This window comes from Trichosurus vulpecula, chromosome 4 (genome assembly GCF_011100635.1).
Source record: "Trichosurus vulpecula isolate mTriVul1 chromosome 4, mTriVul1.pri, whole genome shotgun sequence".
Taxonomy (NCBI): domain Eukaryota; kingdom Metazoa; phylum Chordata; class Mammalia; order Diprotodontia; family Phalangeridae; genus Trichosurus; species Trichosurus vulpecula.
The window spans coordinates 293852490-293866457 of NC_050576.1; the positions used below are offsets into that span (position 1 = coordinate 293852490).

Genomic DNA, 13968 nt, shown 5'->3' on the forward strand with positions numbered 1-13968 from the left:
ACAATCACATTTCTCCCTTTCCGGAGAAAAACCTTCACTGAACCCAGGTAAGTCTCTACCAACCAACTTATTTCTTCCCTTAAAAAATATATTACTTATACCAATTATTTCCATTTCCTTACTACCTATTCTCCTACATTCACCAAAAACTGGCTTCCATCTTTTCAACTCCATTAGAATTACTTTCTCAAAGGTGACCAACTGCTTTATTTGTTCTTATCTTTCCTGATTTCTTTGGTCAAAGATTCATTTCAACTCATCACCCAGTTAAGGAAGAGGTATTTAATAAGAAAATAGCTGCAGAAGGAAAAGGGGAAATTTTCAGAGTACAGTTAAAACGTAAGTATACCAGGGCTGCTACTATAATTACAATTCTTAGAGTAAGAGTTGTCAGATAACTAAAAATAATTTTACCTTTAGAAGGCAATTAGGAATTAAACAGTTTTCAGAGATTTGTAAAACTCATGCATATATCAGTTGGAAAACTTTAGAAAGTCTTATACAACTTTCTCTTCCTCTAAATTGCCAAGCTAAAAAGAAATGTAAAATTAAGTGTATATTCAATTTAAATTTGTCTTTAAGTTTGATGGAATAAGCTGAGTAAAGAATATAAAATTTAGTATGAAATTTCAAGTCTCTTGCTCACTGTTTTATAACTATATTACAGTACAGAAAGTAATAATATAGACTGAGGGTCCTAAATTTCCTCCAGAAAGCTGTATCTTTCAGAAAAAAAAAATCATCTTCTCAGCTGAACCATAAGGCAGACAACATCCAATTAATATCTTAAGGAGGTAAACCGGTTTTCAATTCAAAGTAACTAAGATTTTTCTCATACAGCAGTAATCCACTCTCAATTGCAAAGCAAAAAAAAAAAAAAACAACATTATATGTTTTTGGGATAAAAAATGCATGTTACAGATCAAACTGTGGCAAGACAATGGGGATGGTTCTGATGGGGAAAGTAGTACTATTCCCTTAACTCTCATTAATCCTGCAAATGTTATGCCTTGTTTTTTTTTTTTAAAAGGAAGACTCTTCTTAACACAAACATTCCCGAGTAGAACTAACAATTCAACAACCATTTATTAATCTTCTACCATGAGCAAAGCACTGGTACTAGGCCCTAAAGATACAGAGACAAAACGGTGACAATTTTAGCATTCAATTTCTTGAGACATACAAATCTTAAAGACCGCAAGTATTGGGGGAAAAAAAGTTTGGTTACTATAATCATAACCTTATTCCTAAGTGATCTTCCACATAAATAAGTATCCAATTAAATTTTATTCTAGGAAAAGTCAGAGTCTGGGAAAAAATGTGACTAGGCTTTTAGTGTTAATGTTTTTCCCCCAAGTTGTATTACTTTACCTACTTAGAATAAAAATACTTAACTTGCTGTTTTGATTAAGAAATACCACAGAAATAAATTTTTAAAAATCAAGAACAGCAATGTCATTTTAAAAATTAAGCTCCTTTCTCCTCTTCCGGTAACCAAGGTCAATACGGTATTAAAGAAACAATTATAAGAATGACCCAAGACAATGCCAGGATCAGATAACCTAAAGTTTACCAATACAAATTTCTTGAATCTCTGTCTAAGAGACAATTTTCTTTTCCATTAACTTGTTTGTGATATTAAGAGATACTAAATTTTTGTCTCAGTAATTCCAAGGGATTTCAATTTATCAGTCTCCTCAATACAAACAGCAACTTTTAATATATTTTCAAAGCTTTTTGTACATCAAAGAAATGCCTTAGTAAACTGTTTCAGCTTTGATAGTCTATTTATACTCATTCTAAAAGGCTTCTTCATTCATTTCTCTTTATTGTTAGACATCTAAATAATCTTTTTATGCTGCTTTCACTTATCATGGAGGTGGGTCTGCTTAAGCAGTCTACTGAAAGCAGGAGTGTACAATGCCAATGTACCACCTTAAAAACAGTATTTTATAATAAGTCTTTGCAAAGAGCAAGAGCTTTTCATAGCCCACTATTAAAGTCTTATTAGATTAACCATCTATGATCAACCACTCTTATGCTTCTCTTAATATTGTGATGTGTTTAGCTTCCTATCCTTGAAATTTAGTGTGGAAATTTTCTCAAAAAGTCAATGAAGTAAAAAATGTATAGCTGCTAGGCAACAGACTTGTATGACCAGATTTTAAATCCATGGATCAAAATAATTAAAGTTATAAGAAGATATTTCTGATTTACCACAAAGTGACTTAATTTTGATTTTCATAATGCCAGATTTCACTGTAGGAATTTACTTTAAGACGTATCTTAGTATTCTGGATTTGACAGATTAATTATTTTGACTGAAACTCTGAACCTTTTCTTTCTGCTCTTGTATATCATGAAAGCAGGTTCAAGAGGGAGAAGTGAAATAGATTCAGCTTTTTCACATACTAATTCTTAAGTCTCTTACTAATAATCTACCTAAATGTTTCTTTAAACTACTAGTGAGAATATCACTTGTTTAATGATATTTCTATTATATAAAAATGCAGTGTTTTCTAATATGCTATATACTATTTTTTAAATGGCTTACCAAAAATATCAACTTTACCCCATAGTGTATACTTTTAAAAGGTGAACTGGTTTTTTTTTTTTTTTAAACCGATTTTGCCAAACAGAGCACGTTAAGGCTTTCCCTTGTCTGAGGAATTCTGAGGAATCTGAGCCATTCAGTACTCACCATGGACCACTAATTACCTAAAATGTCAACAATGATTCTTATTTTGCGCTTTTTCAAATAATCAATCATTTCATGTACATGAATTTGATCACAACAGGTACAAGATTATCAAGCTACAGCTATAGAAAATAAACTTTGATCTCCTAACCTAGATTTTTTTTTCTTGAAGTGATTTTTAAAATGCAAACCAGATAATAGGAAAAAAAACATGATTTTATACAAAAAAACCTCAGGAAAAGACACTTACTGTGAGTGGATGTGATTTCTCATCAAAAATATCCAAGGATCTATCTGAATCTCTATAAAACAAGAGCATGCATTTTTTTAAACTAATTCAGGAATATAGTTATCAACTTAGTAAATTATCTGCCATTGGGGGTAGGAGGAAGCTTTAAAGTTTAACATGGTTAACAGCACATATATATGGTTTTATAGATTGTCTTCCTGGATTCTAACATTATGTTTTTCTTCTATTGTCTTTGAGACTTAAAGCCTCAAAGTATTCAGGATAAAAGATTATAATGAGATCTTCCAATGCTGCCTCTAAATATTTAACTCTCTATAATGGGCAATAACCATTAAGTATTAAACTAAAACCATGACCCTATAATTTTGTTAACTTAAAGCTAAGACCCTACAATTTAGCTTTTCTGTTAAACAATCCACATATTACTTAAAGAAAAAAAAAAACTTTAGAAACACTCCCAATTGCCAAATATAGTAGTGTGTTTAAGAGTTTACCTTAAATCCTTATAATAGAAAGGGAGGAAATGCCAAGTGATAGATGTCACCCTTTCTTTTTCCTAAAGAATTTTTAGAAGCTCTAAAACATATGAACCATTTAGGGATTTCTTCCCATTTGCCCCTACCAGCTTTTGTTATGTTATTGTTTTTTACTTATATCTAGTTGAACCAATTTTATTTATCTATACCTGATATTCACTGATGTAAAGAAGCCCTTCCCCCTCCTCGTCCCTAAGGCAGAGGGCAATGTTTGATGACGATTGCTGATTGGGGCAGTGAAAGGTCAGGGGACTTGCCCAGTTGCCTCCCAAAGCACTAAGGCAAACTACTTCTCTGACTGAGTCAACAGAGTGTTTTAAAAAAAATTTTAAGATAGGTAAATCATTCGAAGTTTTGCCTCGCCAACTCTCTGTGTCCATTAAATGCATAATTACTAATTAACTGCAACTCAGTTAACAGGCTCTTAAAACAAATGAAATGAGAAAATATGTATTAAATTTATAATCACGTTCTTATTCTTCCTTTTCATATTTCTGACTGTGATGAATACATCTCATAGACATAGTGTCTCTTTGTATGTATATATATATATATTTTTTTTTTTGGGCAGGGCAATTGGGGTTAAGTGACTTGCCCAAGGTCACACAGCTAGTACATGTGTGAAGTGTCTGAGGCCAGATTTGAACTCAGGTCCTCCTGACTCCAGGGCCAGTGCTCTACTCACTGCGCCACCTAGCTGCCCCCTCTTTGTATATATTTAAGGTCAGCACGCCAAAGGCAAAGCCAGAAATGATTCACTCCCTCTTCATTGCTATAAGAAAACCTTCTAAAAATTGATATTCTCACAGAGCTGGCTTTAATTATTTCCATAAAACTAAATTTGCCTAAAAATGAACCAGAGACATGCAAAGTGACAACTTGGAATAACTATACAGTTTTAAAAGAGCTCACCTGTTTTTTATGTGGTAGTATATTGCTAACGTCACACTGTGGAGGAAAAAGATAGTTTTATAGCAACATATTTCATTACTTTTCTCGGCTGGATATCTCTTCTTTACAATACATTTATTAAATGATTGTGAAATTCTATGGGCCTGAATACGTTAATTCATAAGCATACCATTTTGACAGTTTTCTTGTCTATCTGGCTTATAGAGGAAAAAGTATAAATACTTCAAAAAACATTCTGTTAAGACTACACCGAATTATTCAATACATAATCCTGAAAATTCCACATTTCATGTGCTTTATGTCTCTGTATACAGTTATAAAGGCTGTACTAAAGTAAATAGCTACTCTACATCAGTTAAACACTGAAAAATTATCCTTCTCTCACTACCAAACCAGTTCCCAAGAATTTTCATGTTATCTACCATTAGACAGCTAGTAAAATAAGATTTACTAAATAAAGTAATTTAAAATTCATTTTCTGTAATTAGTAGAAAATATTTGAGCAAGTTCAATATAGAAGATGGTAGCTATTATGAAGTCTGCAGTGATGAATGAAACATATACTACAAAATGTAAATTTATGACAAGGATTCGACAAATTATTTGGAAAGAAGATTTCAATAAAAAAAGATTTCTAGGAAGTCTTCTAGTAGCTATTATAGTATGGATAAATTTGTCTACTAATGCATAAAATAAAATTGTTTTCATCCATTGATTTTTATTAACAACCACCAACACATCTGCCATGTGATTTCGGGATAAAGCCTAATAGAATCAGAACTGGCGGGGAAAGCGCAATTTTTTTAAAAGAAGTATTGGTTTTAACTAAGAAAAGCAGTACTACTTTTAAAAATGTGTTAATTTAAGATATACATAATAGTGTCTCCTCAGGGAGCTATTTTAAAGAACAGATAATATTAGTTTTCCGAAGGGATACTTGTAAATGAGTTTAAGCACAGTTTAAGCTAGTAGGTGTTTAAACATTCTTCCTGAGATCCCAATTACAGCTATTAGTTTGCTCAGCAAAGCCTTTTTTATAAGCATTGTTTGAATTACTTTAAAAGTGAGCAGAATCTCAATTTACAGAACTTACTGTACTAAAATTAGGCGTTTAAACGTAATTTAAAATTCTATGAAAAGTAGTAAACTAACCTCAAAAGGTTTTTTTAGACTCATGAGGGAAGCTAAGGCTCAGGGGGAAAGCGCGTCTTCATTCCTTCGTTTTCTTATCCCTAATCAACTATCAACCCTAATTTCAATGAAGCTATGAACACACCTTTATTGAGTTACTCCTAGGAGGCATGACAATGGAAAACTGCTAACTACACTACTGCTACTGCTGCTACTACAACTACTACTAGTACTACTACTAGTACTACTACTACTACTACTACTGGTATTGCTGCTACTACTACAAAAACCAAGAGAGAAAAGTGTATTTGTTTGAAATAATATAATTTCAGACTGGCAAATTTATAAATACTCCCAACAAGATCAATTACTAAACCACTCAGGTTCATAATACTGAAAGAGAAAGCTATTATGAGAATATATCAAGATTCTGAAGTATCAATTTCTATTCTAGAGGATATTTATTTATAATGTTAATTACGCTTGTATCTCGTCTAAGACAACAATGCACAAAATTTCTAGAACTGGGGAGCAAGAGACAATCCAAAGAATTGTACTTCCTAGCTCGTAATTCAGCAATCTGCTCCTAGGCACTAAAAGTGCTTAATAGCTATGCCTCACACATAAACTCTTAATATTACAAATTTCTTAAAGAAGCTTGCTTTGCAATGCTATTCTCTTTTTATACATACACTTCCTTTCTCAGATGGATACTACAGGAATAAGCCAAGAATCTCCATACAATGAAAAGTTACACTAGGAATTCTGAATCACCTTCTATTAAATCAATGAGAAGACTACTTCACAACGTTTTATTTCAGTGTATGATGCCAGAACACAATACAAATTAGGTTTAGCATGTATCATTGCTCTGCCGCTTACTTAGCAGCAGAGCTAAATGTCTGGTCCATTTTGAATTACTTGGATATAGGCTTTGTATGATGTTAATCTTCAATGTTTAGAGCAGGTATTCTTAACTATTCTGTATCACAGACCTCTTTCTTTGGCAGTCTGGTGAACCCTGTGGACCATTCTCAGAATAATGTTTTTAAATGTACAAAAGACACAGGATTAAAAGGAAAACTCGTTATGTTGAAATACAGCCATCAAAAAAAAATTTTTAAACCCATCAAATTCATTGACCCCAGGTAAAAATACTCTCTATTCAAGAGTGGAAGTCTATTTTAAGTTTTGGAATCTTTGCTTCTGATAGTTCATACTAATCCTGCTAATAAAAAGGGCTAGAATATAATTCGATTTGCACACAACTCCTATCTTTTGGTCACACAACACTGGAGTGTCCTAGTATGGTAAAAAACCAAAACAGTCCCATGTGGGAAATGGGTTGGGAGTCAAGCACGCTGGGTGCTAGTTTGGCTTCTTTCTTACCCAAAGCAGCTGCATGACCTTAGACCACCTGACATATATCTTAGCCTTACCTGCCAACTCTGCAAAATGGGGTAACTGAACTAGACTTCTAGGGTCCCTTCCAGCTCTGAAATTGATATCTGGTTTTTATAGAGTGTATCCAAGTCAGCAGAATAACATTTAAGCCCTTAAAAAAACACCTACTTAGATAAGCAGTCACTAAGCAAAATTGGAAAGCATTGGCCCTCCAAGGGCTGAGCATTTCCAGAAGCTATGTCTCATACTAAGTTCAAATCAAGTGAAGGAGAAACATCAAAGACATCTGAAAAAAAGAATTACTTGCAAAATAGAAAATTGGATTATAATCCTTCAATTTCTTTACTGGTCCCCCAAACCAGTGATAAGACAGAACTCACAAAGTTGATTAATATTTCCCCTCTCCCGAAGTTGTCTTGGCAACATTAAAAAAAAGAATCCTGATGAGTCTTTTCAAATAGCTTAAGAATATTAAATACTAAGCATTCTGATTATGAAGATATAAAATTCTACATAGTCTAGGTGAGGAAATAGCAAAAGCTCTTACCTGTGTTCTATTTACTTTCAGCAGGTCAAAGGAAGGAAGTTAATAAAGGAGACTGTTCAACATCACTGAGAAAATTTTAAAAGCTAGCTAACCAATAACATCTTCAATGAACAATACATTTTCCCCAAGCACTAGACTTTGGAAATATTTGCAACAGTCTCCTAAAATCACTCTTCGAAGCATTACTAATCCTTATGCCTTAATCTAAGATTTTAAAGAAGGTTGAAAGTAATTTTTTCCATCTTATTTGTTCTGCGAATTTTATTATGATGCACCCAAAGAAAATGGGCCGTGCATCTTAACAGTTATTCCCCACCTGAAATCACTCTTCCGATTTATTTTTTCCATAGTAATTAGCTGTGATGACAAAGAATAAGTTTTCTACTTTTGGTTCTTATTATTAGCAAAGTAAAAGAAAATTAAAACACCATTCATGGCATCAGTTGTTACTAAAAGAGATTTTATTCAATGTCTTTCATGTGGCTTCAGACTCAGTACTAATTAAAATGGAAAAAACATATACTGTTATTGTAAGGTTTTGTACCCAAGCATGCAAACATTAACTGATAATAGAGAATAATCTCCTAAGAGTTTCAATAAACCAGAATATAATTTTTTCTGCAGTGGTTTTAAAAACTGAAGCCCATTTATGGCTTTTTTAAAAATCAGAATTTGGTTCTTTACTACAGAAACAATAAGGGCTTTATCCAAACATCTATGACATAGTATGGATTTAATTCAATAGTATCTTAAAGTTCAGAGGGGAGGTCTGTTGTGATCATTACATATGTGCACATATATATGTGTGCACACATGTAAATGTGCACACGTGGGCATGTAGTGGTGGCTTTAAGAAAACTTTTGGAAGGCATAAGGCAACAAGGAACATTTGGGCAGGGGGATCTCCTGGATAATGTTACACTTCTCGCTTCCAGCAACTTGGAAAGAGTTTATTTTTTTCCCCTGTTAGTATGAAAATGAGATCCAGATGTTCTCCAACCTTGAGGAATTGTACATGTAGAATTAACAACAAATCTGAAGATAGTTTCTGCCATGAGACTAAACTGCAGCAAGAACAGAAGGTTAGGGATGGCCTAGACTATAAAAATCTCACTATAGGTGTCCGGTTTTGTTACTGTGTACCTGGAGTTTGCATTCAGTGTTCAGGTGAGGATAACATAACCAAATGGAAAGCTTTCTCTGAGAGGATCCTCTTTGCCCTGGGAATTTAAAGGTTAAAAAGGTCTGCTATAGTACCTGTGGCTGAATACTTGGAATAGGGTTCCTTCGTACATAGTTTTCAGAACCAGAACACTCACGCTCTTTATGAGAACATAACTACAGTAAATGACTATAATTGCATTTTCTTATTTTTATTTCCTCTTTTGAGCATTTTTCCCCAAGTAAAAAAAAGATTATGCTCTACTTAGGTCGAAGTAGAGATAGAGGGGAAAATAAAAACCCCAGTTGGACAACCTTAGAAATATGAAGGGTTAACACCACAAATTTACTTTTTCAAATTAGAAAGATTATGATATGGGAAGCCAATTTTTAAAAAAATCCACAAGTTTAAATTGATACATAAAATAGCATCAGAAATTCAATGAAATGTATTGCCAGTAGGGGGACAAGCCATCCCTTCCAAAAGTAGACTGGAAAGAAGTATAAGCCACTTTAGACCTTCACAAAGAATGAAAAAACAAGCTTGTCTAGAAATTCTCTACTTTAAAATCAAAGCATCTTCCTCCTCATTTCTCCCAATGCTTGAATTACTGAGTAATATAAGGCATCAAATAAAAGATTTTCCTGTGATATCTTATTTAGTTTTTTCCTTCCCTCATATGGCATAGGATATAAATATAAAATCCCATATTAAGGTCTGGGAAATCAACCTAGAAGCTGCAACCAGTCTCTGAGAAACAAGCTACTGAGGGTCAATCCACTGACTAAAAATGATGACTTGAGCTCAAAAAGTTTCCAAATTTGCTTTTAGCATAAAGAAAGAGTGATTTGTCACTCAACCTTTGGCACTTTAATTGTACTTACCACTTGATTGTGCTTCTAAGATTAGGCTGGCTGACTGTGCTGTCATCTATAAATATTGTTGAGCACGAGCTATACTTTTTAGTGAGCTGCCCTGGAGACAACTGAAGGGGAAAGGAAATAAAAAGAAAACAGCATGATAATTTTTTAAAGGTAAATTTTTACCCCATAGATTACAACTTCAAAAACATAAAATTATACACACACACACACACAAAAAGTATGTGATAATACCATGCATCACTGTATGAAAGACATAACAACGAAACATTTGTTAGCATCTCCTTTTTGACACAGGTATGCCTTAGAAAAAGATTTGTGATTTTTAAGGACGAATGAAAAAGCTGAAAATTTATTTTTATATTCTTGTTTGTGTAACACTTCAATATGGACTGAATGCAATAAATATTCATGGCAATAAGATGCCAACAGCTGAAATAAAATTCATACAGTGGCATTTTATTGTAATAAATAAGAATTGATGGGTATCATGTCCAAATAGCTGCTCTGAGAGTTGTGAAGAGCTGGATTGCAGGTTGGCCTCTGACACGGACTGGCCATGTCCCCTGGGCAAGTTCCTTTACCCCACTGGGAATACTCCTCTCATCTATTTCCCAAGGTCCCTTTAAGTTCTAAGGCCATTTTATGATATGATGGAACAGCCAGGGGGCAGCATAGTGCCCAGAACATTGGGCCTGGAGTCACAAAGCTCCGACTTCAAATGTGACCTCATGCTGGGTCAAGTCACTTAACTGTTTGCCTCAGTTTCCTCAACTGTACAATGGGGCTAATAGTTGCTACTTCCCAAGGTTGTTGTGAGGATCAAATGAGATACTAATCACAGAACACCTGCATAATGCCTGGCATACATGCACAATATAAATATTAGGATTATTATGAAATGCACAGAACAGATAATACAGTAATAACATGAATCTCTTAGCAATGAATAAACCGTCAAAATATGATCCTCCTGGAATTTATATTCACTTTGTTTAAACACTGGGAAACTTTAGTTCCTCAGGTTATAATTTCAGAAAAAAACTTGCAATCCACTTCTACTTACAGTAAACTGACTATTTGAAATCATTAATTTAATTAATTCAAAAACTGAATACTGATATAATTCTGACAGGACTTGGGGAAAAGAGGTTTTTTTTGAATATTATAAAATGTTCATTTGACCATCTTGTTAACACAAAATACAGCCTATTTTAAAGCACTTTAGAAGTTTCACTTATCTTTTTTGTATGTCATTTTTGTGAATCATTTTTAACTCTGCAAGCTTCATGAGGGTGGAGCCTATTTCTTATCTAAATCTGGCATGCTAGATTGTAGTACTTGCAAAAAAAAAAAAAAAAACGTCAACTAGGAGAGGCCACACTGCTTAGGCTGATCCTTTTCTATGCATTACTTATTTATTCATTAAGGGAATACTTTTAGCAGGAAACACTTGGTTAACTTTGTTCCAACTGTTATATATATTTAAAAGTTAACAAAACTGCATTGCCCTGAAAACATTTTATAATTCAGATAAACTTAATGGGGACCATAATTGTTTAACCTTGTCCTAATATTGGTGGCAGTTCTGGATTATTCTTTTAACATTTAAAGTAACTAAAATCTTGGATAATCAGCATCATGTAAGTAACTGATAAAATGCTCCTTCGATTGTTTTGATAGTAAGATTATTTTCCATTTCTTTCCCCCTCGTTTCTTGGCTTGAAGCCATACCTCAATCACTTTCAAGAGAGGGGATGAATACATATTGGGGGGTTACGTCTAAACAAGAAATCCTTAATATAGTTCAAATTTTTAAGTACTAAAAGGAAAAATATTTCAGTTTGCCTCATAAAATGAAATCCAAAATCTCAAATAGATGCACTGATTTCAATTATGACCTTTTTAAAGTTACTAAGTAGGATAAAGATGCCTTGTAAAGGTTACTGCCATCAAATAGCATTGAAATTCCCCTATACACATACAACACTGGAAACAAAAGGGAAATAACAGACCCAGTCTCCAACTCCTAAAGACTAAGGACAGAGGTCACCAACCTGTTTGTCCCTAAGCTGAATCCATTCCAACCAAAGATGCTAAATATTATGAAATTATCAAACTTGGGCCATAACCATCTTCTTAGCCTTGTTAATAAACTTCTGGTAAGGAGAGTCTTGAGAATCACTCCATTCAAGGGAATACAAGGGAATAGCCACTATTACTCAAACACTTCCCCCAAGCTATTAGCCAAAAGATTTAAGATCTAGTGCCCCTCTTCCCACCACTCTACTGTGGGAAGGAACAGGAGGGCATTACGAATGCAGCCTAACTCAGTAAATATTTGGGAGAGGTAGGATGATCTGATGAGTCAATGGAAGACATGTTACATGCCATTTATTTCTGGTTCACAGATGACATAAATGAGCTCAAAAGCCACCCAATTTACTCAAGAACAAATCAGACTTCCATGGAAAGGGGGAAGAGAACAAGCATTTATTAAGTGCTACGTACTGCGCTAAGCACTTTGAGAATATTATCTCATTTGATCCTCACAACCACCTTGGGAGGTAGGTGCTATTATTATCCTCATTTTACAGTGGAGGAAACTGAGGCAGAAGTTTAATGACTTGCCCAGGGTTACAGAGCTAGTTAAGTGTCAGAGGCTGGACTGGAACTCAGGCCTTCTTGATTCTAAACCCAGCACTCTACCCATCTACTTCCTCTTTAGCCATTTACATTTTGAAACTGATCCCTGTAACAAAGACAAGTACATCAAAAAATGGAGAGAGCTAATTAATTCAAAATTATTTCAGTTCATTACTAGTTGGGCAGGAGAGTTCTCATATCACCTCTACTCATTCAGTACAAATTTCTCAGAGAGAACTGAAATTTTAAGATGTTTGAAGGATGGGAAAAAGAGGCATCTGACACAAATAGGTTGTAAAACAGCATGTTAAGTGTAAAAATAGGATAAAAATCCTATTTAACAGCTATTATGATCACCATTTGAAATATGGTTATATTTCTCCTTTAAACTCAGTTCCTTTCCACTGAGAAGTTCTATCATATTACTCTTATTTTATCTAGTTTTTTTTAAAATGCTAATTCATTTTTCATTTTCCTTCTTTTGCCAAGAGCATTTGGTATAAGTTTCTATTTCAAGAGCTTATCTATCAACGAAAACTCATTATTTTACATAGGCTGAATACCTTTCCTCTCCCAAATATTTACTGAGTTTGATGAATGTCTCAGAAGGGTCTTACAAGATAGAAAAAACCATGTTTTCTGACATGCAAAAAATTATATTGTCAAAGATTTATCTAGATATCTTATATTTTTATTTTCAATGCATGTCTTTAAACCACAGGAATGTTGCTGAAATTCAACTTTTAAAGGGACGTTAAAATTGAAGATATATTGAGCCAAAAATATTTCTCCCTCAATACATATGGTATCTATTAAGATATTAAGATCAGCAAGAGATGCAGAAAAACTCAAAGGAAAAAATGATGTTAACATAGCATTCATTATTAAACCAACAGTATTAGGCTATTTCTGTTCACTGGGGATCGTGGTACAATTACTTTTACTTTTTAGCTACTTAATTGCTCTTTCAAAAAACTTTACACTTGAACTGTTGTTTACTTACATGGTTTATATGGTTGCTCTTCCTCTTTTCTCTCACTAAGAATAAAAACAAATTAACCGATTAATTCTGATATTTACAGCTTGGAAAAATTAGTCATATTTGAAAGTTTATTTGATTTTATATATATATATATAATATATATATACACTATACATAAAGACAAGTTACATGTAAAATTAGATATATAATTTAATTTCATTATATATTAATTTCTGTGTATCATATAGCATATAAAAAGTATGTTCTGTTTTGTAGTTCCCAATACAAACTCTAAAATTAATAGATAAGATAACCTTCCCCACAGGGAGAAAATGAAATCAAAATGAAATCCATATTAACATTATCAGTTTCACTTTGGGGCCTAACAGATACAGATACAAAGGGAAGATAGTCCATACAGAGAAATAGATAGAACAAATTAGATTAGCAGCTAAAGCCATTTAACTTTCTCATATCTAATTTTTCAGCAACATAAAATTAAAAAAAAAAGAAAGTAAGAAGTCATATTCTAGGTTTAACAGCTCGAAGTCCAATTTATTGATTTACAGCTAGGTGTGCTCCATCTTTACCTAACTCAGTCATCCAATGATTCTATGTTACATTGTTACTGTCAAATTAAATCATTTTTTGGAACAGTTAAAGAGTAACACTGCATTTTCAATTAAAATAGTACACTCATCTTAAAATTAATCATCTATGACATGGAATCTTGTAGTGCTCATAACAACCAAGTGGATGAAAAGGCACTAATGTTGCATAGTTCCTTGGTACTCTCTGGGGGCAGTGTAGAAACTGAAA

At 33.3% G+C, this 13968-nt stretch overlaps 1 protein-coding gene across 1 annotated transcript in view; it reads right to left on the reverse strand.

The window, feature by feature from the left end:
• CCNYL1 (cyclin Y like 1) overlaps positions 1-13968 on the reverse strand; it is a 71265-nt gene that overhangs the window by 17670 nt on the left and 39627 nt on the right. The window contains exons 3-6 of the mRNA XM_036757364.1: positions 13171-13205; positions 9525-9625; positions 4397-4432; positions 2949-3000 (exon numbers count right to left, since the gene is read on the reverse strand). Of these exons, the coding sequence (XP_036613259.1) occupies positions 2949-3000; positions 4397-4432; positions 9525-9625; positions 13171-13205 (224 nt within the window). The remainder of the gene's footprint in view (positions 1-2948; positions 3001-4396; positions 4433-9524; positions 9626-13170; positions 13206-13968) is intronic.